The 26,322-nt window shown below is 44.3% G+C and overlaps 1 protein-coding gene across 6 annotated transcripts in view; it reads left to right on the forward strand.

The window, feature by feature from the left end:
- Window positions 1-26,322, forward strand: part of LOC110537841 (myotubularin-related protein 4) — a 178,231-nt gene that overhangs the window by 144,313 nt on the left and 7,596 nt on the right. For 4 of the 6 annotated variants that reach the window (XM_036937874.1, XM_036937876.1, XM_036937875.1 and 1 more), the window contains 10 exons: window positions 779-895; window positions 10,372-10,454; window positions 11,559-11,725; window positions 11,823-11,919; window positions 13,637-13,750; window positions 16,026-16,228; window positions 17,674-17,802; window positions 22,078-22,189; window positions 22,920-23,115; window positions 23,363-23,548. In XM_036937874.1, coding sequence (XP_036793769.1) covers window positions 779-895; window positions 10,372-10,454; window positions 11,559-11,725; window positions 11,823-11,919; window positions 13,637-13,750; window positions 16,026-16,228; window positions 17,674-17,802; window positions 22,078-22,189; window positions 22,920-23,115; window positions 23,363-23,548 — 1,404 coding nt within the window. Of the gene's footprint in view, window positions 1-778; window positions 896-8,928; window positions 9,037-10,371; window positions 10,455-11,558; window positions 11,726-11,822; window positions 11,920-13,636; window positions 13,751-16,025; window positions 16,229-17,673; window positions 17,803-22,077; window positions 22,190-22,919; window positions 23,116-23,362; window positions 23,549-26,322 lie in introns of all 6 variants that reach the window. The other 2 variants (XM_036937873.1, XM_036937872.1) reach the window with 1 other exon arrangement.

Genomic DNA, 26,322 nt, shown 5'->3' on the forward strand with positions numbered 1-26,322 from the left:
ACAACCTCCCTGCCCGCCTGCCTGTCGGCCTGTTCACTCAGGCTCAAAGAACAGCCAACCTGCTCTGCTCTCTCACATAGATCCTTTTATGCCATTAGTGCTAATGGGGACTGCCACAAAGCACATTTGTGAATGGATTCAAGAAGCTGGACATTTGGCGTTAGTTCCTACTTCACAGGTAGGGTAATAAATGTTTTTTTTGTCTTTCTTTTTAAAATAAATGCCTTCTTGAACGTGAACTTTCATGTGCCTTAATAACAAACCTGTATGTGATCTGTAAATATGAACACAAATGTTAAATGACGAGCCATGTTGGTTAAGCCACAGAAAAAGTCGGCAACCTTCCTACTAGCCATGATTGGAGAAAGTAGTTATATTTCTATACGGTTTACCAAAACAGATCACAACCACTAGCAGCGCAAGCACCTGGAGAACAAGCCAATCAGATTCCAACAACACTGACCAGGAGAACTAAAGGTCTTTTCACACTACTAGGTACACATTTAAGAGACCACGAACAGGTGTGATAATCAGCAGGATAGTGTTGATTCTCCATTGGACCATGTACTCTGGTTTGATGTGTGATGGCTGCATTGCAAGTTTTACAGAGAACAGTGGGATTAATAGGAAGATAATGAAGTGGATATACTGTAAAAACTGCAAGATTTTAACTTTGTGACGTTTGTGTCGCTGATATCCAACATCCTTATGGCAATGTTGATTAAGTGTTGTGGTTCATGTTGTCTTAACGTTGCGTTGACGTTTGTGTCCCCTCCAGGTGCCGTTCCCAGCTCTGCAGGGGGAAGGGGTGGAGTATCTAGGCCGAGCCAATGACACCATCATCGCCATCTCCAACTACAGGCTCCACATCAAGTTTAAGGACTCCATTATAAATGTAAGACATAATGAACACATGCGTATTTTACTGGTATTGATCCACGGACCGGTTTGGGTTTTTATTTTACCTTCTATATCGGTATTTAAATATTTGGTTTGTACAATGTGATACTTTGTGTGTAACTTCCATTTTTATAGTTTACTTCACTATTTGAGTCATCGCTCTCTCTTAACATGCTGCTTTCCACACAGACATAGCCCCGCCCCCTGTCACTCAAGGTGGGCATTTGTTGTTCCTCGACCACGAGAAACGTGCCTTCAGTCTGTATGGTCAATGCAACACATGGATCGTTGATGACAATGATGCTGTTTTCACTTAATATAAATCCAGTAGTGTTTTATAATTACACTATTAGTTTGTGTTTCTTACATCTGCAACCAGCTAGTTTGTATTTTCTTAGCAAGTTGGGCCTAAATCGTGTTAGCTGCTAATGCTAATCACTAGTTAGCTGGCTAGCTAGCTAGCTAGCTAATGTACTGAGTCAGAACAAACATACAGTACCAGTCAAACGTTTGAACACAGCTACTCATTCAAGGGTTTTTCTTTATTTTTACTATTTCCTATGTTGTAGAATAATAGTGAAGACATCAAAACTATGAAATAACACATATGGAATCATGTAGTAACCAAAAAACTGTTAAACAAATCCAAATATATTTTATATTTGAGATTCTTCAAAGTAGGCAACCTTTGCCTTGATGAAAGAATTGCACACTCTTGGCATTCTCTAAACCAGCTTCACCTAGAATGCTTTCCCAACAGTCTTGAAGGAGTTCCCACATATGCTGAGTACTTGTTGGCTGCTTTTCCTTCACTGTGCAGTCCGACTTATCCCAAACCATCTCAATTGGATTGAGGTCGGGTGATTGTGGAGATCAGGTCATCTGATGCATGACTCCATCACTCTCCTTGGTCAAATAGCCCTTACACAGCCTGGACGTGTGTTGGGTCATTGTCCTGTTGAAAAACAAATAATAGTCCCACTAAGGGCGAACCAGGTGGGATGGCGTATCGCTGCAGAATGCTGTGGTAGCCATGCTGGTTAAGTGTGTTTTGAAAAATAAATAAATTCTTGACAGTGTCACCAGCAAAGCACCATCACACCTCCTCATCCGTGCTCCACGGCGGGAACTACACATGCGGAGATCATCCGTTTGCCTACTCTGTGTCTCACAAAGACACTGGGGTTGAAACCAAAAATCTAAAATTTGGACAATAGGACAGATTTCCACCGGTCTAATGTCCGTTGCTCGTGTTTCTTGGCCCAAGCAAGTCTCTTCTTCTTTTTGGTGTCCTTTAGTAGTCGTTTCTGTGCAGCAATTTCACCATGAAGGCCTGATTCGCACAGTCTCCTCTGAACAGTTGATGTTGAGATGTGTCTGTTACTTGAACTCTGTGAAGCATTTATTTGGGCTGCAATTTCTGAGGCTGGTAACTAATGAACGTATCCTCTGCAGCAGAGGTAACTCTGGGTCTTCCTTTCCTGTGGCGGTCCTCATTGAGAGCCAGTTTCATCATAGCGCTTTACGTATTTTGCGACTGCACTTGAAGAAATGTTCAAAGTTCTTGAAATGTTCCGCATTGACTGACCTTCATGTCTTAAAGTATTGATGGACTCATTTATCTTTGCTATCTAGGGCTATCTTCTGTATACCACCCCTACCTAGTCACAACACAACTGATTGCCTCAAATGCATTAAGAAGGAAAGAAATTCCACATATGAACTTTTAACAAGCAACACCTGTTAATTGAAATGAATTCCAGGTGACTACCTCATGAAGCTGGTTGAAATAATGCCAAGAGCGTGCAAACCTGTCATCAAGGCAAAGGGTGGCTTCTTTAATGAATCTCAAATATAAAATATGTTTTCATTTGTTTAACACTTTTTTGTCTACTACATGATTCCATATGTGCTATTTCATAGTTTCGATGTCTTCACTACTATTCTAAAATGTAGAAAATAGTAAAAATAAATACAAACCCTGGAATGAGTAGGTGTGTCCAAACTTTTGACTGGTACTGTAATTAGCTATACAGCCTGATAATACCATTGATGATGTAGACCTAAATCATCATGTTTTTTGTGCAACAGTATCTTATAAATCAAAGAGGAATACACAAAGCATGAATATGTTAGTTACATGAAGTAGCTAAGAGAAAACATTCAATGTAGCCAAAAGTTATAGGGTCCCCAAGTAAACACTTATCAACACTTTGGTGTCTACCCTGTCACAATAATTCCTTCCTGGGGTTTTCATTTGTTGTCATCTATTGTATTCAAAGTGCCCACTATTATATTCTAACTATGGAATTAGAATAATCATTTCCACAGTTCACCCAATTGTTTTGCTCTAAATCGCAAGTCAAATCACAATTGCAACATTTGGTTAAAAATAAGGTCTAGATTCTTTGCCTATATTGTGCAGCCCTACGTGACAGTGTGGAAATGGTCTAAAATGAGTGCAGGAAATGCAGAAATTGAAGAAAATGCGGAAAATTATTTTTGGGTGAATTGAACAGTATAAAACAATCAGAATGGAGAAAGACCCATTGAAATCACTTAGAATGTATGTGTTGCCATCCTAGGGTCACGCACTACTCATACATTTTTGCTATATCGCCCAGCCCTAACACATGCAATACACATGATACAGAGATCCTGGAAAAAACAACACGAGCATGTTCAAGTAGCTAGGTAGCCTTAGAGTGTTAGTAACTGAAAGGTTGTAAGATGGAATCCCGAGCTGACAAGGTAAAAATCTATCGTTCTGCCCCTGAATGAGGCAGTTAACCCACTGTTCCTAGGCCGTCATTGAAAATAAGAATTTGTTCTTAACTGACTTGCCTAGTTAAATAAAAAAAATAGCTGCTCTGACATAGCCTGGTTAAATCAGATTGAATGCTGCAGTGTAATGTACATACAGTGCCTTGCGAAAGTATTCGGCCCCCTTGAACTTTGCGACCTTTTGCCACATTTCAGGCCTAAAACATAAAGATATAAAACTGTATTTTTTTATGAAGAATCAACAACAAGTGGGACACAATCATGAAGTGGAACGACATTTATTGGATATTTCAAACTTTTTTAACAAATCAAAAACTGAAAAATTGGGCGTGCAAAATTATTCAGCCCCCTTAAGTTAATACTTTGTAGCGCCACCTTTTGCTGCGATTACAGCTGTAAGTCGCTTGGGGTATGTCTCTATCAGTTTTGCACATCGAGAGACTGACATTTTTTCCCATTCCTCCTTGCAAAACAGCTCGAGCTCAGTGAGGTTGGATGGAGAGCATTTGTGAACAGCAGTTTTCAGTTCTTTCCACAGATTCTCGATTGGATTCAGATCTGGACTTTTACTTGGCCATTCTAACACCTGGATATGTTTATTTTTTAACCATTCCATTGTAGATTTTGCTTTATGTTTTGGATCATTGTCTTGTTGGAAGACAAATCTCTGTCCCAGTCTCAGGTCTTTTGCAGACTCCATCAGGTTTTCTTCCAGAATGGTCCTATATTTGGCTCCATCCATCTTCCCATCAATTTTAACCATCTTCCCTGTCCCTGCTGAAGAAAAGCAGGCCCAAACCATGATGCTGCCACCACCATGTTTGACAGTGGGGATGGTGTGTTCAGGGTGATGAGCTGTGTTGCTTTTACGCCAAACATAATGTTTTGCATTGTTGCCAAAAAGTTCAATTTTGGTTTCATCTGACCAGAGCACCTTCTTCCACATGTTTGGTGTGTCTCCCAGGTGGCTTGTGGCAAACTTTAAACAACACTTTTTATGGATATCTTTAAGAAATGGCTTTCTTCTTGCCACTCTTCCATAAAGGCCAGATTTGTGCAATATACGACTGATTGTTGTCCTATGGACAGAGTCTCCCACCTCAGCTGTAGATCTCTGCAGTTCATCCAGAGTGATCATGGGCCTCTTGGCTGCATCTCTGATCAGTCTTCTCCTTGTATGAGCTGAAAGTTTAGAGGGATGGCCAGGTCTTGGTAGATTTGAAGTGGTCTGATACTCCTTCCCTTTCAATATTATCGCTTGCACAGTGCTCCTTGGGATGTTTAAAGCTTGGGAAATATTTTTGTATCCAAATCCGGCTTTAAACTTCTTCACAACAGTATCTCGGACCTGCCTGGTGTGTTCCTTGTTCTTCATGATGCTCTCTGCGCTTTTAACGGACCTCTGAGACTATCACAGTGCAGGTGCATTTATACGGAGACTTGATTACACACAGGTGGATTGTATGTATCATCATTAGTCATTTAGGTCAACATTGGATCATTCAGAGATCCTCACTGAACTTCTGGAGAGAGTTTGCTGCACTGAAAGTAAAGGGGCTGAATAATTTTGCACGCCCAATTTTTCAGTTTTTGATTTGTTAAAAAAAGTTTGAAATATCCAATAAATGTCGTTCCACTTCATGATTGTGTCCCACTTGTTGATTCTTCACAAAAAAATACAGTGTTATATCTTTATGTTTGAAGCCTGAAATGTGGCAAAAGGTCGCAAAGTTCAAGGGGGCCGAATACTTTCGCAAGGCACTGTAAATCAGTTTAGTTGCCAGGCTAATTGCCACACTGTCTGTAGATCTGTAGATCTGTGCACAGAACTGAGAGGTAGGTAATGTGAGGAACAGAACCCTGCCTGAAAGGAGAGGCTCTGCTGGTTAGATTCATTACACTGTCTGTAGATCTGTAGATCTGTGCACAGAACTGAGAGGTAGGTAATGTGAGGAACAGAACCCTGCCTGAAAAGAGAGGCTCTGCTGGTTAGATTCATTACACTGTCTGTAGATCTGTAGATCTGTGCACAGAACTGAGAGGTAGGTAATGTGAGGAACAGAACCCTGCCTGAAAAGAGAGGCTCTGCTGGTTAGATTCATTACACTGTCTGTAGATCTGTAGATCTGTGCACAGAACTGAGAGGTAGGTAATGTGAGGAACAGAACCCTGCCTGAAAGGAGAGGCTCTGCTGGTTAGATTCATTACAAGCCATATAATACATTTTAGACAGAATGTCCTGCTGCTTACAAGCCAAGGCTGGTAGCACTTCAAATGATGTGATTGAGATGCAGAGCCATTCCCAGGACCTGATGCCTGGTCCGCTCCTCACACCCACTGAGTTGGCAGTGTGTCAGGCACCACAGGAGTGGTGCAGTGAGCGGTGGCTATGATCTCACCACCAGCCAGGACTGTTTTACGTGACCTCTGGAGTTTCAGGGAGCCGGCCCAGCACTTACTTAAAGTTGCACGTGCACACCACAGACACACTCACGCGCGCGCGCACACACACACACACACACACACACACACACACACACACACACACACACACACACACACACACACACACACACACACACACACACACACACACACACACACACACACACACATCTTGGCATCCAGTGGCCCCTCCTACTGACGCCAGACCATGCTGTAATACAAACAGCCTGATTGTTTGCCTTAGAGTGAGATTCCACCTACTCCTCTTTAGTCTCGAAACTCGACCCTAGGCAACAGTGACTAGGGTTTGGTTTCAGTGATGGACTCTTTTGGCATAGAGGATCGATGTCACTGCCTATGTCGATAAGGGAGAAAAAGAAAGAAAAATCACGTGGCAGACATGTGAGAATGTCGCGATTCAAAACCTTTTTTATTCAAGGAGATAAAGTAGTGAAGTAGGCAGTGACGTAGTTCCTCTATGCCAAATGAGTCCGTCATTGAAACTAGACCCTAGTCACTGACCACGTTTACATGCGCACAGTATTCCTGATAGTAGCTCATATCCTGCTTAAGGTCTTAAGCTGTTTTCAAGCACCTTTGATATCCCGCTTACGAGTATCCATGTAACCATGAATAAACAGAAAATCCTCATTTAAGTTCATATGGGTAAAATGGAAACAGTAACTGAAATAAGGACACTGACTGTAGGCCTGTAACCTTCTACATGTAGAGTAAAACAATATCAACTCCAGGGGATTTATGCTTTTCTTGCAGTAAAATTATACACCAAATGTTTATTTGGTCTCGGGAACAGGAGTGGAGAAATATGATTCATTTATTTAATCTCTTGACGAAAATGTCAATGTGTGTGTAATGTGTTATCTCTGGCACTGTTAAACAAGTAGACAGTATTTCAACCACATAAAATATGCACCCAATATGAACTGAGGTCTTATCAGAAACGTGTTTCATCGTTTTCTCAGCTTTTCGTTTCCTTAAAACCTGTCAAACTGATGACATTTGGACATTTTGCACAGGACCAATCTTTCCACTGTTTTTAGTAATTCTGTTTTCTCCCTGCTCCCTATACGAAACAGACTTACACGACTGATCCCTACACGAACAGACTGATCCCTATACAAACAGACTGATCCCTATACGAAACAGACTTATACGACTGATCCCTATACGAACAGACTGATCCCTATACGAACAGACTGATCCGTATACGAATCAGACTTATACGACTGATCCCTATACGAACAGACTGATCCCTATACGAAACATACTTATACGACTGATCCCTATACGAACAGACTGATCCCTATACGAAACATACTTATACGACTGATCCCTATACGAACAGACTGATCCCTATACGAACAGACTGATCCGTATACGAATCAGACTTATACGACTGATCCCTATACGAACAGACTGATCCCTATACGAAACATACTTATACGACTGATCCCTATACGAACAGACTGATCCCTATACGAAACATACTTATACGACTGATCCCTATACGAACAGACTGATCCCTATACGAAACATACTTATACGACTGATCCCTATACGAACAGACTGATCCCTATACGAAACAGACTTATACGACTGATCCCTATACGAACAGACTGATCCCTATACGAAACAGACTTATACGACTGATCCCTATACGAACAGACTGATCCCTATACGAAACAGACTTATACAACTGATCCCTATACGAACAGACTGATCCCTATACGAAACATACTTATACGACTGATCCCTATACGAACAGACTGATCCCTATACAAAACAGACTTATACGACTGATCCCTATACGAACAGACTGATCCCTATACGAAACAGACTTATACGACTGATCCCTATACGAAACTAACTTTACCGGTGTTAACTAGATTACTAGTGCATTCATTCTATCGATGTAAGACATTATTCTGGTGAGCATACTTTATAATCTACTGGGGCAGTTATGACAGAAGAGAAACAACATGTATCTAACTATAGTTGACAAACAAATGGCCTACCAAATGTCAGAAAAAGCATATCTAAATTATTGGTGAAATTAGCCAGTAAGTACGGAGTACCAGCAAAATAAATTGTTATGTAATTATGGTGGATCAAACTGCGCAGATTCTTAATTTTTAGTTTGAATATCAGATGAGAACATCATCACACAACACCTATGATATGAGAAGCTGAGTCTGCGCAGAACGCGAAAAACAACGGTCAATGGGATAAGATGTTTACATGCCACAGTATCCCTTCGAAGATCAGCATATCATAGGCATCTTATCCGAGTTTCTCACAACCGGGATACAAGCTTTTTTGTGTTGTTGTAAACGGGACATGATGTTTATATGAGTCAACTCAAAGACAGAATGCGACAGTATCCCGAATATTGGTGTGCATGTAAAGGTCAATGTGTTGCCTAGGGTCGGGTTTTAGAGACAAACTCCTCTCCTCCTTCTCCCCCATCCCAGAACTCCAGTCATCTAACAGAGCACCTGTAGTAAGACCACTTTTTATCTAAACGTATAGACATCTGCACTGTTAGTTTGTGTTACATTTTCATATCCTTTCCCCTTCCATTTTCTTCTCTCATACTTTCCTTTTCAAGCTTGGTTGTGGTCGGCAAAAGTCGCTCTTTCTGCCGTGCTAATTTGTGTTCTCTGCTTGATTTTCATTATCTTCCACCTTTAGCTCTTTCTTTTTATGCATTGCCTATCATTAACGTCGTTCTGTTGTTTTTCTTCAGTTTAATAGTTTTCCCATTCCCTCTGTCCAAAGTCTTGTTATCACCCCCCTCCTCCTTCCTGCTCTCTGCTCCCTCCCTGGTCCTGGTGTCTGTCTGTCACTTTGTTGCAGACCTATCAAGGTGTGGACAATCATATTTCTGTGAGTACCTTGTGTCAACAGCAACCAGCAGCTTCCCCCCTCCTCCCTTCCACAGTCTAGACTAGAGCGCTCTATCATTCAACCTCTGGTTCAGACTGACTACTCCTGGATTATTGTGCCTTCCGGACAGACAAAATGTCATTTCATTTGAAATTGGAAGCAATCTAAAAACTGTTTTATTCATTTTCTGATTCAGAATCTCCTCAACGTTGAATATAATTGAATGCACTTAGCAAGGCAAGAGCCCAAGCAGTTCTGTTTTGCAGAGATTTCATTTATAGCGCATCTTAAGATTTTGTAGCACCACTTTGTGCCGAAGTCTGTCTGAAGTGTGGCAGCATGAATTGGTTGTTCCTTACCGAGTTAGATGACCCAGGCCCCCAGGTGCTGATTGGCCTGCCCCAATCAAAGGTCAAGCCTCATTGGGTAATTTTATAACTGTTGAGTTCAGAGTGACCTCATTAACACCCCTGACCTGTGGACCAATAATAGAGCTAGAGCAGTGGTACGGAACACTACAGGCTCAGCATGGGTCATCTAACTCGGGAATGACTGAGTGGAGAGTCTAGAATAGATTGCACTGCTGCAGACTCCAGAGCTTGGCCTGTGGTGATGACTCATTGGTTTAAAATGGTTGTTATGGTTGCATAATGGTTGTTGTTTGTATGAATGAGACTTACTGTGTGAGAATTTACTGTGGCAACTATGAAAAGTGTAAATACACTTAAGATATAAACGTTATAGTTCATGGAAGGTGCATTGACAATGTAATAGCATGCAACGTGATGATTTTATAAGGAAATGCAAATGATGCTGTCGTAAATTAGATATTGGTCTGGCAATAGAGGCATTGGTATGGTGTCTGTTTTAGGCCTATACCTAATAGAGGCTTGTGTGAATTTACATAACCCATGGGTAAGACCACCACAAATATCATCTTCCAATCCCCTCTGCTGTGTGAAAAATGTATTGTTACCTCACCGTGCCTTGCTGTCTACCTTACAGTAGGTACCTTAACTAGCCATGGCGAGCCTAGATTACTAGGCACTTCATTAAATGTGTTGTGTTCAGTGAGGTGTCCTGTGTAAAGTGGGTAGCCTAGTGGTTAGAGTGGTGGACTAGCAACCGGAAGGTTGCAAGTTCAAACCCCCGAGCTGACAAGGTACAAATCTGTCGTTCTGCCCCTGAACAGGCAGTTAACCCACTGTTCCTAGGCCGTCATTGAAAATAAGAATTTGTTCTTAACTAGTTAAATAAAGGTTAAAAAAAAAAAAAATTGAGGTGTTGTGTCTACCCTGGTGTAATGTGGTGTCCTCTCTCTGTCTCCCCGTACAGGTGCCTCTGAGGCTCATAGAGAGTGTGGAGAGCAGAGACATGTTCCAACTGCACATCATCTGCAAGGACTCCAAAGTCGTCAGGTAAAGAGGAAATTCCTACTTTATATCTACGGTTGTCACTGGCTTGTGACAAACAACGATCATTAGGACTTATTGATGAATGGATATTTTGTGCTCCATGAATCATTGTTTTTTTTACATGATCAAAAATAGGAATTGTTTTCATAAGTCTTTTTTTTTAAATTACATTTGATTGACTTTAAGCACAACATAATATTTTTTGACAGAATGTATAGAATGTTCGTAGTGGTCTTTTTTGATAGGCCTATGCCACAATATTTCTGCTGATGGGAAAACTAGATCCTTTGTTATTGCAGAGGTTGAAAAAGAGATGTCATGTCGTTGGCTTAAGAACATTTTTGTCTCAAAACCACTTAAGATCCTTTTTTTTAAGGCCGTGACTATGAATAAAGAGTTTTCCCTCATGCCCTGCCCGCCCCTCTGGAAACCTCTTTCTCAAAGCTAAGAATCCGAATCCGCTTCTACGCATGTGTTATTTTACACACACATAGCTGCTGCTCACAATCCCCCTCCCTTCACGTTTCACTCTTTACTCACCCTCTTCTGAAAAGACTGGAACTTCAAGGAATCAAAGCCAATCTATGCACTGCAGCCCACTTCTCTCCTATAAAACTGTAGTGTTGCTGGCCCACTGTGACAGCCTGTCTGGGGTCCTCCTCACAGAGATGCCGACATCAGAAGTGTTCCCACCTCTTTGATTATGATGGCTTTATATCCTGCCTGAGGAGCAGATGTGATGTGGCACGGCCCAGGGAAACACTCAGAGCACTCATGAGAATATAGAATCATAGAAAAATCTCCATGTTGGAGAGAACTCATTATTACCCGTTTGTGAACTACTGTAAGAGAGAATATAGGCCTACATACAGTAACTGTATACCACCCTCACATTCTGTCCAATCAAGATGAACGTGTCGGACAATGTATGATAATGTAGGCATAGCCCATGGTTGTGTTTTATCTTTTGGTCCTTGAACATGAAGAATAATAATAGATCATGTACACAAACCATAATAATATGGTGAAAGCATGATAATGGTGTTGAGGTTGGTGGCCATCCTCTGATTTTCCATCCTATGTGTTTGTGTTTTGCTTTCTACTCAGATGCCATTTCTCGACATTCAAGCAGTGCCAGGAGTGGCTGAAGCGTCTGAACCGGGCCGTAGCCCACCCTGGCAGGCTGGAGGATCTGTTTGCCTTGGCCTACCACGCCTGGTGTCTGGGGGGCAGCGCAGACGATGAGGACCAGCACCTACACCTCTGTAGACCAGGTTAGTGTCAGACATGCACACACACACACACACAGATTTAAATCCTGAGGCTTCATTATTGTTGCTTTACCTCTCTTCCCTCTTTCTCTCTGTGTAGGTGATCATGTCCGTCAGAGGCAGGAGATGGAGGTGAGGAGGATGGGCTTCGACATGCAAAACGCCTGGAGAGTGTCCGACATCAACCTCAACTACAAGTATGATACCCACAAACACACGTACACACGGCCCCCCCAGTCTCACACGTACACACGGCCGCCCCCAGTCTCACACGTACACACGGCCCCCCAGTCTCACACGTACACACGGCCCCCCCAGTCTCACACGTACACACGGCCCCCCCCAGTCTCACACGTACACACGCCCCCCCCCCAGTCTCACACGTACACACGGCCCCCCCAGTCTCACACGTACACACGGCCCCCACAGTCTCACATGTACACACGGCCCCCCCAGTCTCAACACAGAGCGGGAAGATTGATGATCAAACAACTGCCTCATCAAGCCAACACACACACACTGTAGCTAGATAGCCCACTCTCTCCTAAGCAGGTACGTCTAACATCAGTGCTGTTAAATAGTCCCAGACTCGTTTGCGAAGCAGACTGGGTGGGGAGAGTGACTCAGCATTTCAAATAGCATTTTCTTCACCAGTCAGTGTTTAAACTCTCTCTCTCTGTTGCTGCTCGGCTCTTGATAATCTGTGTGACAGGTCTATGGGGGAGGGAGAGGGGATATGAGGGGAGGGAAGGAGGGAGTGGGGAGAGACGGGGCGAGAGAGAGAGACAGGGATTAGGCGGAGGGGTAGAGTAAGAGTCGCTGTCATCCCTGTGACAGGCTGAGCTCTCTCTCTCTCTCTCTGAAGGACAGCTGCGCCGTGGGGCCCGGGGGAGGGGGGGCTTCCATCTGTCTGTTCTTCTCCTCTGTCTGACACTCACCAGTCATGTCGCACACACATCACACACACACATTTCTGTGCATGTCTGACATACATGCAAATCATGCACACCTTTCTGTACACCCATCTCTAACACACTTACACACGCAGACATATTTAACATAACTTTCACAATTCCACTCACACAGACTTGAAAATACATTAAAAGGTGTCTGAGGCCTGTGTGTGTCCTCTGCTGGGTAGGTAAATAAGTAAATTAATCTGCAGTATGCTCTGAGAGCCACAGTGCCATGCTCTCTCTGTCTTGTTCTCTCTCTCTCTGTCTGCTCTGAGTGTCCTGCTGGGGGGGACAGTCACACTGGAGAAATGGGTCATTTAAGCAGGCCAGAACCTGCTGGGGATACATAACTCAGCACAACACACACACTCATATCTACCTGGAGCAGACAGTAGAGAGCGACTGCAGGCTAGGCTAGGCTAGGCGAGAGAGAGAGAGAGAGAGAGAGGGAGAGAGAGAAACAGTGATGTGCAAACTAGAGGAGATGGTGTAAGTGCTGGAGGGTCGGAATAGATGATAGGAAGATTTAATAGGGGATAAAGAGCTAGAGACAGTGGGCCACTGAATATCTCTGTTATGGCAGGGCTTGGAGTTGTCGATCTCACTTTGGGTATTTTATCTGAGAAATAAAAGCCCTCTCTCACTAATATTCACCTAAATAGTTGCCAACAGTCTTGATGCACTACGTTGATAATTACCCTGCTTTGCTGTGCATTTTAGTCAGTGGTAAGTTAAGTACATTCTCCCTTTCCTATATGTATATATATATATGTAAATCTACAGTCTACTGTATTGCTTAGTGCAAATGTAATGGAGGTGATTTGGTTAACTATACTTGCTTGATGAGTAACCTTGCCTGAGAGCTGAAGACTTGTTAGATGCCTAGAATTTAAATCAACGGGTCTGACTTCATAATCTGTATAACCCTAACCTGTCCCCTCATCTTCTCTCCTGCCAGGTTGTGCTCCAGCTACCCCCAGAAGCTGCTGGTGCCAGTGTGGATCACAGACAAGGAGCTGGAGAGTGTCGGCTCCTTCAGGTCCTCCAAGAGGATCCCTGTGGTGATCTACAGGTACACACAGGACACACACACCATAACGTACACACACACACACACCGTAACGTACACATCATACACACACACACACACACACACACACACCATAACGTACACACACACCATAATGTACACACACACCATGATGTACACACACCATAACGTACACACACACACACACCATAACGTACACACATCATACCAAACACGCCACACATTATACACACACATCATACACACACCATAAAGTACACACACACAATAACGTACACACACACATCATACACACACCATAATGTACACACACACACATCATACACACACACACCATAATGTACACACACACACATCATACCATACACACACACATCATACCATACACACACACCATAACGTACACACACACAGATACATCATACCATACACACACATCCGCCATACTACACACAAACACGTTGTACATTTTATTCAATTAGCAGACGCTCTTATCCAGAGCGACTTACAGTTAATGTGTTCATCTTAAAGGATCGTTTTTGTTCTATTGATGTGCAAGAAGACAGAAATACAGCTGGTATGAGTTTTGCATCATATGTTTAGCTAACTAGGTGAGGCAACCACATATCACAGACATAGTAAGTTTTAAAAAAATCTCAAAAGAGCAGCTATCAGCAAAGTCAGAGCTAGTAAGAAAAGACAAGCGAGTGTTCTTACAAGAAAGGCAAGGGGCTCCTGAGTGGCGCAGGGGTCTACGACTGTATCCAGGCTAAGGCTGAATCCAGGCTGAATCCAGGCTGTCTAAGGCTGAATCCAGGCTAAGGCTGAATCCAGGCTGTATCACAATCGGCCGTGATTAGGAGTCCCATAGGGAAGTGCATAATTGGCCCAACGTCTTCTGTGTTTGGCCGGTGTAGGCCATCATTGTAAATAAGAATTTGTTATTAACTGACTTGCTTGGTTAAATAAATAAAAGTGTTTATTTTGTATTTGTTTTCTGGGGAGGGCTACTTTGTAAAGCGTTTTTCAGGCTTCTTTGTAAGAATGGTAGGCACTCAGCTGTCCTGATGTTAGGGGGAAGCTTGTTCCACTATTTGGGTGCCAGGACAGAGATGAGCTTAGACTGGGATGAGCGGGAGCCAGCCCCTCATAGTGGCGGGAGGGCCAAGAGATGAGCTTAGACTGGGATGAGCGGGAGCCAGCCCCTCATAGTGGTGGGAGGGACAAGAGATGAGCTTAGACTGGGATGAGCGGGAGCCAGTCCCTCATAGTCGTGGGAGGGACAAGAGATGAGCTTAGACTGGGATGAGCGGGAGCCAGCCCCTCATAGTGGCGGGAGGGCCAAGAGATGAGCTTAGACTGGGATGAGCGGGAGCCAGTCCCTCATAGTGTCGGGAGGGCCAAGAGATGAGCTTAGACTGGGATGAGCGGGAGCCAGCCCCTCATAGTGGTGGGAGGGCCAAGAGATGAGCTTAGACTGGGATGAGCGGGAGCCAGCCCCCCATAGTGGTGGGAGGGCCAAGAGATGAGAGGTGGCAGAACGGAGTGCTCAGGTTGGGGTGTAGGGTTTCAACATAGACTAAAGGTATGGAGGGGCAGTTTCCCTTGCTGCTACGTAGGCAAGCAGCAGGGTCTTGAAATGGATGTGAGCTTCGATTGTGAGCTACAGGAGAGTGCGAAAGTGCAGGGTGACATGGGAGAACTTGAGATGGTTGAGAACCAGGCGGGCTGCGGTGTTGTGGGGGAGTTGCAGGGCTTTGATGGCTGAAGCGGGTAAGCTTGCAGTAGTCCAGACGGGAGAGGTCAATTGCCTGGACCTATACCATTTCCGGTGTGATGTTGTAGAGCATGATTGTAGAACTCAAAGAACGACAGGGTGTTGTCCAGGATTATGCCCAGGTTCTTTGCACATAGGGTTGGGAAACCGTAGAGTTGTCAACCGTGATAGAAAGCTTTTGGAGCGGGAAGTCCTTCCTTGGGAGGAAGGGCTGTTCCATCTTGTCCGTCTTGTAGAGTTTGAGGTGAGGGGCCAACATCCAAGCTGAGATGTCAGCCAGGCACGCAGAGATACGTGTTGCCACCTGGATGTCAAAAGGGGGGAAGGCAGGAAGGAGGAAGAAAAAACTGAAGAAAACACACACACACACACTGACACATTTTAAATATCCTCACCATTCCACACCTAAGTAGCAACACATTCCAAACAATGATAATTTGACTGTTGACCTGCTCTGGTTTTTTATTGTATGTCTACTTATGGTTGGTCCCCACTCTCTCTCCTGTGACGTCCCACCAGGCACCAGAGGAATGGGGCAGTGATCGCCCGTTGCAGCCAGCCAGAGATCAGCTGGTGGGGCTGGAGAAACACAGAGGATGAATACTTGGTCACCTCCATCGCTAAGGCCTGTTTGATGGACCCAGGGGCCAGGGTCACCTGTGGGGCCGCAGCCTGCAGCCGGCCCCGAGGGGAGGGCCCAGACAGCTCCGACGGCGACTTTGGTACGGCTGACAGAGCTTTATTATTTGACCTTTACGATACCTGATAAGTTGCCTGAGAGAGAGAGAACACATTCTCATATGAAAGAATCTCACAGCGCTTGCTTTAGCAGTTCTTTCCAGTCTTTTGAAACCAGTAGGAATGATAACTTGTTTATGGATAACTGTAGCCATTTCAGCTCATTCAGTTTGCACTGTCCCAAAAACAACCCCAATTAGATTGATGAGAACTAGCTATGAAGACATAAGTGCCTGGGAATATGCCATTCTCAATTAATACATTCACATTGGCGTGCAATTATGTCTGGTTCACACACACACACACACACACACACACACACACACACCTCGCCCACATACATTGTGGCTGGACAAAGGATAAATTGTCGCCAGTCAAGAACGGATGTGTATGGGCAAAATCGCTGTGGCTCTCTTGTTTGTTACCTTGTTTTCATGTTGGAGGCCAAGAATGTGGGGCCCATTTTGGGAGTGACTGTTCCCTCTCTCTTCCATTCACTTTGTGTGTAAATGACTGTGACATGAATGCAGATGAGAGAACAACGGTGGGCTGCACACAGTCTACTACTCTCCAAGTTTCTGTCTCGACTCTTCTAGTTAGACAGCTTTGAGCTTGTTGAGTTTCTATACAACACCATTGTTCTAACTCAACACAAAATATTGGCTTCTCTTCACAAAAAATGGACAGCGGGACAGAAGTTGGATCCAGTGAAAGCCCTTTTCAGAGAGGGAACTAAAGGCTAAATGCACCCCGAATCTATTCCCATCACTTTTCTGTGTTGAGGGGGGTAACATGGAGTAATAGAATTGACTTCCTGAATGCCAGGACATTGATTCAGTTGAGTGGGAGAGGGATAGCCTGGTCCCAGATCAGTGTGTCCTCAATTGCCCACTATAGGAGTGAGTCGTGGTAGCTGTTACTGAGCGATGCCGCAGTGGTCATCATCAGGAGGAGATATTGATCGTCTCAAGGGGACGAGCTGAGAGCTGAGCCAGCACGATTGTTCATCATGGCCCTGTTCCTAACACTCCTCTCTCTGTTTATCCCCAGTTCATCCCCTGTCGCTCAGTCTCTCATGCTCTCTCACCCTATTCCATCCCAAAATCTTTCATGCTCTCTACCTGTCCACCTCTTCCCTTTCACTCTCCCTCCATCTCTTAATCTCTACCTTTTCCCTGTCAACATCTCTCGTTCCCTCTCTCCTATGCTCCATCTCTCATTATCTGCCTGTCCCCTAAACACACCACCCTCCGAACTCTCCATCTGTCATTCTCTTTACCTCCCTCCACCTCACATCTCTCATTCTCTCTACCTGTCCCCTATCTGGGCCATTCCATCTATATGTTTCTCTCCATCCCTCATTCTGCCTCTACCTTTCCCCCACACCACTAAAACTGAAATATAAATCCTCTCTTTCTCTCTGCCTCAGACTCCTCTCTGACAGGATGTTCAGGCCCTGATGCCAACGCTGCGCCACAGAAGCTTCTCATTCTCGACGCCCGCTCCTATACCGCTGCAGTGGCCAACCGCGCCAAGGGAGGTGGCTGCGAGTGTGAAGGTCAGTACACCAGGCCTGAAATGTAATGATTTTAAGGGCACAAATTAAATGATTCTGCTAGGGCACTAAGACCATTAACCTAAATAGCCAATTAAATTAATTGGAAAACCAAAAAATAAGTTAAATTAAATGTACATAAATAATTAGCCTACATGTCAAAGTATAGGTGATAGACTATGCATATTGGCTACAGCCTCTTATGTCCACAAAGATACTGACATGAATGAGGCGCCAGAAAATGTAGCCAAACTTTGAGACTTAAGTACTTACAGTGCCTTCTGAAAGTATTCAGACCCCTTGACTTTTTACACATTCTGTAAGGTTACAACTAGAGCTCAACCGAGCCGATACCGATACCGATTATTGGAGGACCAAAAAAAGCAGATACCGATTAATCGGCCGATTTTTATATATATACAGTGCCTTGCGAAAGTATTCGGCCCCCTTGAACTTTGCGACCTTTTACCACATTGCAGGCTTCAAACATAAAGATATAAAACTGTATTTTTTTGTGAAGAATCAACAACAAGTGGGACACAATCATGAAGTGGAACGACATTATTGGATATATCAAACTTTTTTAACAAATCAAAAACTGAAAAATTGGGCGTGCAAAATTATTCAGCCCCTTTAAGTTAATACTTTGTAGCGCCACCTTTTGCTGCGATTACAGCTGTAAGTCGCTTGGGGTATGTCTCTATCAGTTTTGCACATCGAGAGACTGACATTTTTTCCCATTCCTCCTTGCAAAACAGCTCGAGCTCAGTGAGGTTGGATGGAGAGCATTTGTGAACAGCAGTTTTCAGTTCTTTCCACAGATTCTCGATTGGATTCAGATCTGGACTTTGACTTGGCCATTCTAACACCTGGTTATGTTTATTTTTGAACCATTCCATTGTAGATTTTGCTTTATGTTTTGGATCATTGTCTTGTTGGAAGACAAATCTCCGTCCCAGTCTCAGGTCTTTTGCAGACTCCATCAGGTTTTCTTCCAGAATGGTCCTGTATTTGGCTCCATCCATCTTCCCATCAATTTTAACCATCTTCCCTGTCCCTGCTGAAGAAAAGCAGGCCCAAACCATGATGCTGCCACCACCATGTTTGACAGTGGGGATGGTGTGTTCAGTGTGATGAGCTGTGTTGCTTTTACGCCAAACATAACGTTTTGCATTGTTGCCAAAAAGTTCAATTTTGGTTTCATCTGACCAGAGCACCTTCTTCCACATGTTTGGTGTGTCTCCCAGGTGGCTTGTGGCAAACTTTAAACAACACTTTTTATGGATATCTTTAAGAAATGGCTTTCTTCTTGCCACTCTTCCATAAAGGCCAGATTTGTGCAATATACGACTGATTGTTGTCCTATGGACAGAGTCTCCCACCTCAGCTGTAGATCTCTGCAGTTCATCCAGAGTGATCATGGGCCTCTTGGCTGCATCTCTGATCAGTCTTCTCCTTGTATGAGCTGAAAGTTTAGAGGGATGGCCAGGTCTTGGTAGATTTGCAGTGGTCTGATACTCCTTCCATTTCAATATTATCGCTTGCACAGTGCTCCTTGGGATGTTTAAAGCTTGGGAAATATTTTTGTATCCAAATCCGGCTTTAAACTTCTTCACAACAGTATCTCGGACCTGCCTGGTGTGTTCCTTGTTCTTCATGATGCTCTCTGCGCTTTTAACGGACCTCTGAGACTATCACAGTGCAGGTGCATTTATACGGAGACTTGATTACACACAGGTGGATTGTATTTATCATCTTAGTCATTTAGGTCAACATTGGATCATTCAGAGATCCTCACTGAACTTCTGGAGAGAGTTTGCTGCACTGAAAGTAAAGGGGCTGAATAATTTTGCACGCCCAATTTTTCAGTTTTTGATTTGTTAAAAAAGTTTGAAATATCCAATAAATGTCGTTCCACTTCATGATTGTGTCCCACTTGTTGTTGATTCTTCACAAAAAAATACAGTTTTATATCTTTATGTTTGAAGCCTGAAATGTGGCAAAAGGTCCCAAAGTTCAAGGGGGCCGAATACTTTCGCAAGGCACTGTATATAGTGAAAAAAATAGTGGTCCTAAAACGGAACCTTGAGGAACACCGAAATTTACAGTTGATTTGTCAGAGGACAAACCATTCACAGAGACAAACTGATATCTTTCCGACAGATAAGATCTAAACCAGGCCAGAACTTGTCCGTGTAGACCAATTTGGGTTTCCAATCTCTCCAAAAGAATGTGGTGATCGATGGACCTTCAATGCTGTAGAAATGTTTTGGTACCCTTCCCCAGATCTGTGCCTCGACACAATCCTGTTTCGGAGCTCGACGGACAATTCCTGTTTTTTGCTCTGAAATGCACTGTCAACTGTACTTTGCTCCGTTCGTCTTTCCCTCGATCCTGACTAGTCTCCCAGTCCCTGCCACTGAAAAACATCCCCACAGCATGATGCTGCCACCAACATGCTTCACCGTAGGGACGGCGCCAGGTTTCTTCCAGACGTTGCGCTTGGCATTCAGGCCAAAGAGTTCAATCTTGGTTTCATCAGACCATATAATCTTGTTTCTCATGTTCTGAGAGTTTTTAGGTGCCTTTTGGCAAGCTCCAAGCGGGCTGTCATGTGCCTTTTACTGATGAGTGGCTTCCGCCCGGCCACTCTACCATAAAGGTGTGTTTGGTGGAGTGCTGCAGAGATGGTTGCCCTTCTGGAAGGTTCTCCCATCTCCACAGAGGAAGTCTCGAGTCAGAGTGAGCAAAGAACAAGGCCTTTCTCCCTCGATTGCTCAGTTTGGCCGGGCGGCCAGCTCCAGGAAGGGTCTTGGTGCTTCCAAACTTCTTCCATTTAAGAATGGAGGCCACTGTGTTCTTGGGGACCTTCAATGCTGCAGAAATGTTTTGGTACCCTTCCCCAGATCTGTGCCTCGACACAATACTGTTTCGGAGCTCTACGGACAATTCCTGGTTTTTGCTCTGAAATGCACTGTCAACTGTGGGACCTCATATAGACAGGTGTGTTGTGCCTTTCCAAATCATGTCCAAATTAATTGAATTTACCACAGGTGGACTCCAATGAAGTTGTAGAAACATCTCAAACATGATCAATCGAAACAGGATGCACCTGAGTTCAATTTCAAAGGTTGCTTTTGTTTCAATACTTATGTAGGGTCTGAATACTTATGTAAATAAGGTATTTCATTTAAAAAATATTTAATACATTTGCAACCATTTTTAAAAAAAAAAACTGTTTTGGCTTTGTCATTATGGGGTATTGTGTGTAGATTGATGAGGATTTTTTTTTTCTTTAATCCATTTTAGAATAATGCTGTAATGTAACAAAGAGGAAAAGGTCAAGGGGTCTGAATACTTTCCGGTACTGTATATTGGCTAAACTCCAGTCATATTTGACAAAAATAGTGTATTATAACCACCTAGAGTCCCCCCAATCTAAGTAACATAATACAAAATCTCCATCAAAATCCGTCACTTTCAGCTAGAAATATTGAATTTTTGAATCTGCCGATGTCGCACTTCCGCATCTGCAGTGAAAGGTGGCAGAACTAGAACGGCGTTTGTCAGACCATGAGACATCCTGAAAATCCATCTTCTCACAAAAACGTCTGTAGCGTCCGAACAGTTTGATCTACTATTATGACCATTCTATGGAAAAGGGAGACTCTCACGAACATGATGGTGGTCTCCGTGTTGCTCTACAACCCCCCAAAAGTGTCAGGGGACTCGTCTGAAGGTAACCGGTACTGGTAAAAATAAAAAAAATGAATGCCCAAAAAAAGAGGTTAAATATGTGTGAGAAAAATATATATTTCCTGAGCTTTCTTAGATATAGGACAAACACTTCAAAACCTTATGATTTTGGGGGGGGGACTGTATTTTTTGCCATTTATTAATGTGTTATTCAATGTATTTCACTGGGCTACAGTAGTAAAGGCCAAGTTCAATATTTTATCAAATATTTTTTTTGTATTTATTTTTTATACCTTAAGGGGTCCTAAAATTCCAAATCAGATAGCTAAATGATCCATAGTATGACCATCTTAAAACAAAAGGCAGAGGCGTAACATGACATGGATCAATCATCTTTACAGCTCACTCTCCCTAAGCAGTAAAGATTGTACTTGGTGTTTTATTCTGACTGATGATATTTTTGTCTTTGTGTGTCTGCAGGGTACTAATACCCCATGTGACTGAAGTTATTGTGTGTGTGTTCCTGTGTGTTTCCTAGTATTACCCTAACTGTAGTCTGAGTGATTACGTTTTTGTTTTCAGAGTACTACCCTAACTGTGAGGTGATGTTCATGGGCATGGCCAACATCCACTCCATTAGGAACAGCTTCCAGTCCCTCCGAACAGTCTGTAGCCAGATCCCTGACCCTGGGAAGTAAGTGGATCCATCTGACCTTTCTCTCCCTCCCTCCCTCCCTCCATCCTTCTCTTTCTCTTTTCATCCCTCTATCCCCTTCTCCTGGCCTCAGTAAGGTAAGGGAGGAGGGGAGAAGGGGAATGCAGCCAGCCGCAATCCAGCCCCGTTCCCGCTGGGCAGGATAGCTGTCTGGCCTGAAGTGTGTGTGTGTGTGTGTGAGAAAAATATATATTTCAAACCTGGCTTAAAATACAATTTGAAATTATTTAAAATACTTGAACTGTGCTTTATTGAGCTTGTCTGTCACAATGGACGCAATAGAAGAGTCCAAAAAAGGGCAAACACGCCCACCTGGCATTCTAGGTTAGGCTAAAGAAAATGCTCGAAGTACTTAAAAGATTTCAAATAATATTTGTCCCAGGTCTTTTGTGTGTGACTGTCTCCTTGCATGTAGAGAGTGCATGCCCCAACTCCCAAACTGGAATCAGTGACATCACATGATGCACACGAGGGCTTTTCTAGTGGTAGATTTCCTGGTATTCTAAAAGAGGTGCTGTAGTGACCCCTTTTAAAATGACAGAGCCCATTACAGATCTAGGTCAGGGGCTTCACTTCCCGCTGCCACACCCCCCTCCCTGGTGTCCTCAGGCTTACTCTACCCATCGTTATTTATTTACCTCCCTCAGAATGCATTCTAAAACCTCTATACCTGTTCTGATTGGTCCCACCTTGGCTTGTGTATTCCCAGCTGGCTTTCTGCTCTGGAGAGCACCCGTTGGCTGCAGCACCTATCCGTCATGCTGAAGGCTGCCACTCTAGTGTGCTCTGCTGTGGAAAGGGAGGGACGTCCTGTCCTGGTGCATTGTTCAGACGGGTGGGACCGCACCCCACAGATTGTGGCTCTTGCCAAGATCTTGCTGGACCCCTTCTATAGGACACTAGAGGTAGACACACATACACACTCACACTCTGACACGTTCTGACCCCTGGCCCTTAGGATACTGTGGTCACTAAGACTAACACTGATGCAGCAAATATCAGGTTTTGTTACATTTTGATAGTGAAAGTTCATGGTATTACCAATTGTTTCGCACACCCTATTGAATTGACCAAAAACACACACACACCTTTTTTATGCCATGGTGTGAGAAACACAACTGAACCCCCCACCACCCACCCACCCATCCACAGGGTTTCCAGGTACTGGTGGAGACAGAGTGGTTGGACTACGGTCATAAGTTTGGCGATCGCTGCGGTCACCAGGAGAGTGCTGAGGATGTGAATGAGCAGTGTCCTGTCTTCCTACAGTGGCTAGACTGTGTTCACCAGCTGCTCAAACAGTTCCCCTGCTTCTTCGAGTTCAACGAGGCATTCTTGGTATGTACAGTAGGCTACACTTACCACCTCTCCTTTTCGATTGAATTCTCTCACTTTCCTTTACCCATTCATTCTCTTCTCTCTCTTTTTCTCTCCTTTCTCTTTCTCTTTGCCTTCACCTTCTCTCTCTTTCTACCTGGCAATTTTACTACTCTTCTGTTGGCATAGGACATGTCTTGACGACTTATTTGATGTTTGTACATAAGAGGTATCAGACAGTAACCTTGGAACAAAGTATTATGTGTATTGTGTCTTAAAGTGTACATACAAATCAAATCAAATCTCTCGGTCCCTGCTTTGATGCACCTGTGCTGACCTCGCCTTCTGGATGATAGCGGGGTGAACAGGCAGTGACTCAGGTGGTTGTTGTCCTTGATGATCTTTATGGCCTTCCTGTGACATCGGGTAGAGTAGGTGTCCTGGAGGGCAGGTAGTTTGCCCCGGTGCGGACCTCACTACCCTCTGGAGAGCCTTACGGTTGTGGGCGGAGCAGTTGCCGTACCAGGCGGTGATACAGCCCGACAGGATGCTCTCGACCGTGCATCTGTAGAAGTTTTTGAGTGCTTTTGGTGACAAGCCGAATTTCTTCAGCCTCCTGAGGTTGAAGAGGCGCTGCTGTGTCTTCTTCACAACGCTGTCTGTGTGGGTGGACCAATTCGGTTTGTCCGTGATGTGTACGCCGAGGAACTTAAAACTTACTACCCTCTCCACTACTGTCCCGTCGATGTGGATAGGGTGGTGCTCCCTCTGCTGTTTCCTGAAGTCCACAATCATATCCTTTGTTTTGTTGATGTTGAGTGTGAGGTTATTTTCCTGACACCACACTCCGAGGGCCCTCACCTCCGCTCTGTAGGCCGTCTCGTCATCGTTGGTAATCAAGCCTACCACTGTAGTGTCGTCCGCAAACCTGATGGAGTTGGAGGCGTGCATGGCCACACAGTCGTGGGTGAACAGGGAGTACAGGAGAGGGCTCAAAACGCACCCTTGTGGGGCCCCAGTGTTGAGGATCAGCGGGGTGGAGATGTTGTTACCTACCCTCACCACCTGGGGGCGGCCCGTCAGGAAGTCCCAGTTGCACAGGGCGGGGTCGAGACCCAGGGTCTCTAGCTTGATTAGTTTGGAGGGTACTATGGCGTTAAATGCTGAGCTGTAGTCGATGAACAGCATTCTCACATAGGTATTCCTCTTGTCCAGATGGGTTAGGGCAGTGTGCAGTGTGGTTGCGATTGCGTCGTCTGTGGACCTATTTGGGCGGTAAGCAAATTGGAGTGGGTCTAGGGTGTCAGGTAGGGTGGAGGTGATATGGTCCTTGACTAGTCTCTCAAAGCACTTCATGATGAGCTCAGTTACCTTAGCTTTCTTGGGAACAGGAACAATGGTGGCCCTCTTGAATCATGTGGGAACAGCAGACTGGGATAAGGATTGATTGAATATGTCCGTAAACACACCAGCCAGCTGGTCTGCGCATGCTCTGAGGACGCGGCTGGGGATGCCGTCTGGGCCTGCAGCCTTGCGAGGGTTAACACGTTTAAATGTTTTACTCAAGCCGGCTGCAGTGAAGGAGAGTCCGCAGGTTTTGGTTGCGGGCCGTGTCAGTGGCACTGTATTGTCCTCAAAGCGGGCAAAAAAGTTTAGTCTGTCTGGGAGCAAGACATCCTGGTCCGCGACGGGGCTGGTTTTCTTTTTGTAATCCGTGATTGACTGTAGACCCTGCCACATAACTCTTGTGTCTGAGCCGTTGAATTGTGACTCTACTTTGTCTCTATACTGACGCTTAGCTTGTTTGATTGCCTTGCGGAGGGAATAGCTACACTGTTTGTATTCGGTCATGTTTCCGGTCACCCTGCCCTGGTTAAAAGCAGTGGTTCGTGCTTTCAGTTTCACGTGAATGCTGCCATCAATCCACGGTTTCTGGTTTGGGAATGTTTTAATTGTTGCTATGGGTACGACATCGTCAATGCACTTTCTAATGAACTCGCTCACCGAATCAGCGTATTCGTCAATGTTGTTGGACGCAATGCGGAACATATCCCAATCCACGTGAACGAAGCAGTCTTGAAGCGTGGAATCAGATTGGTCGGACCAGCGTTGAACAGACCTGAGCGCGGGAGCTTCTTGTTTTAGTTGCTGTCTGTAGGCTGGGAGCAACAATGGAGTCGTGGTCAGCTTTTCCGAAAGGAGGGCGGGGGAGGGCCTTATATGCGTCGCGGAAGTTAGAAAAACAATGATCCAGGGTTTTACCAGCCCAGTTGCGCAATCAATATGCTGATGCAATTTAGGGAGTCTTGTTTTCAGATTAGCCTTGTTAAAATCCCCAGCTACAATGTATGTAGCCTCAGGATATGTAGTTTCCAGTTTGCATAGAGTCAAATAAAGTTTGTTCAGGGCCATCGATGTGTCTGCTTGGGGGTGAATATATACGGCTGTGATTATAATCGAAGAGAATTCCCTTGGTAGATAATGCGGTCGACATTTGATTATGAGGAATTCTAAGTCAGGTGAAAAGAAGGACTTGAGTTCCTGTATGTTGTTATGATCACACCACGTCTCGTTAATCATAAGGCATACCCTCCCGCCCCTCTTCTTACCAGAAAGATGGTTGTTTCTGTCGGCGCGATGCGTGAAGAAACCAGCTGGCTGCACCGACTCCGATAGAGTCTCTCGAGTGAGCCATGTTTCCGTGATGCAAAGAACGTTACAATCTCTGATGTCTCTCTGGAATGCAACCCTTGCTCAGATTTCATCTACCTTGTTGTCAAGAGACTGGACATTGG

This window comes from Oncorhynchus mykiss, chromosome 12, assembly GCF_013265735.2.
Source record: "Oncorhynchus mykiss isolate Arlee chromosome 12, USDA_OmykA_1.1, whole genome shotgun sequence".
NCBI lineage: Eukaryota > Metazoa > Chordata > Actinopteri > Salmoniformes > Salmonidae > Oncorhynchus > Oncorhynchus mykiss.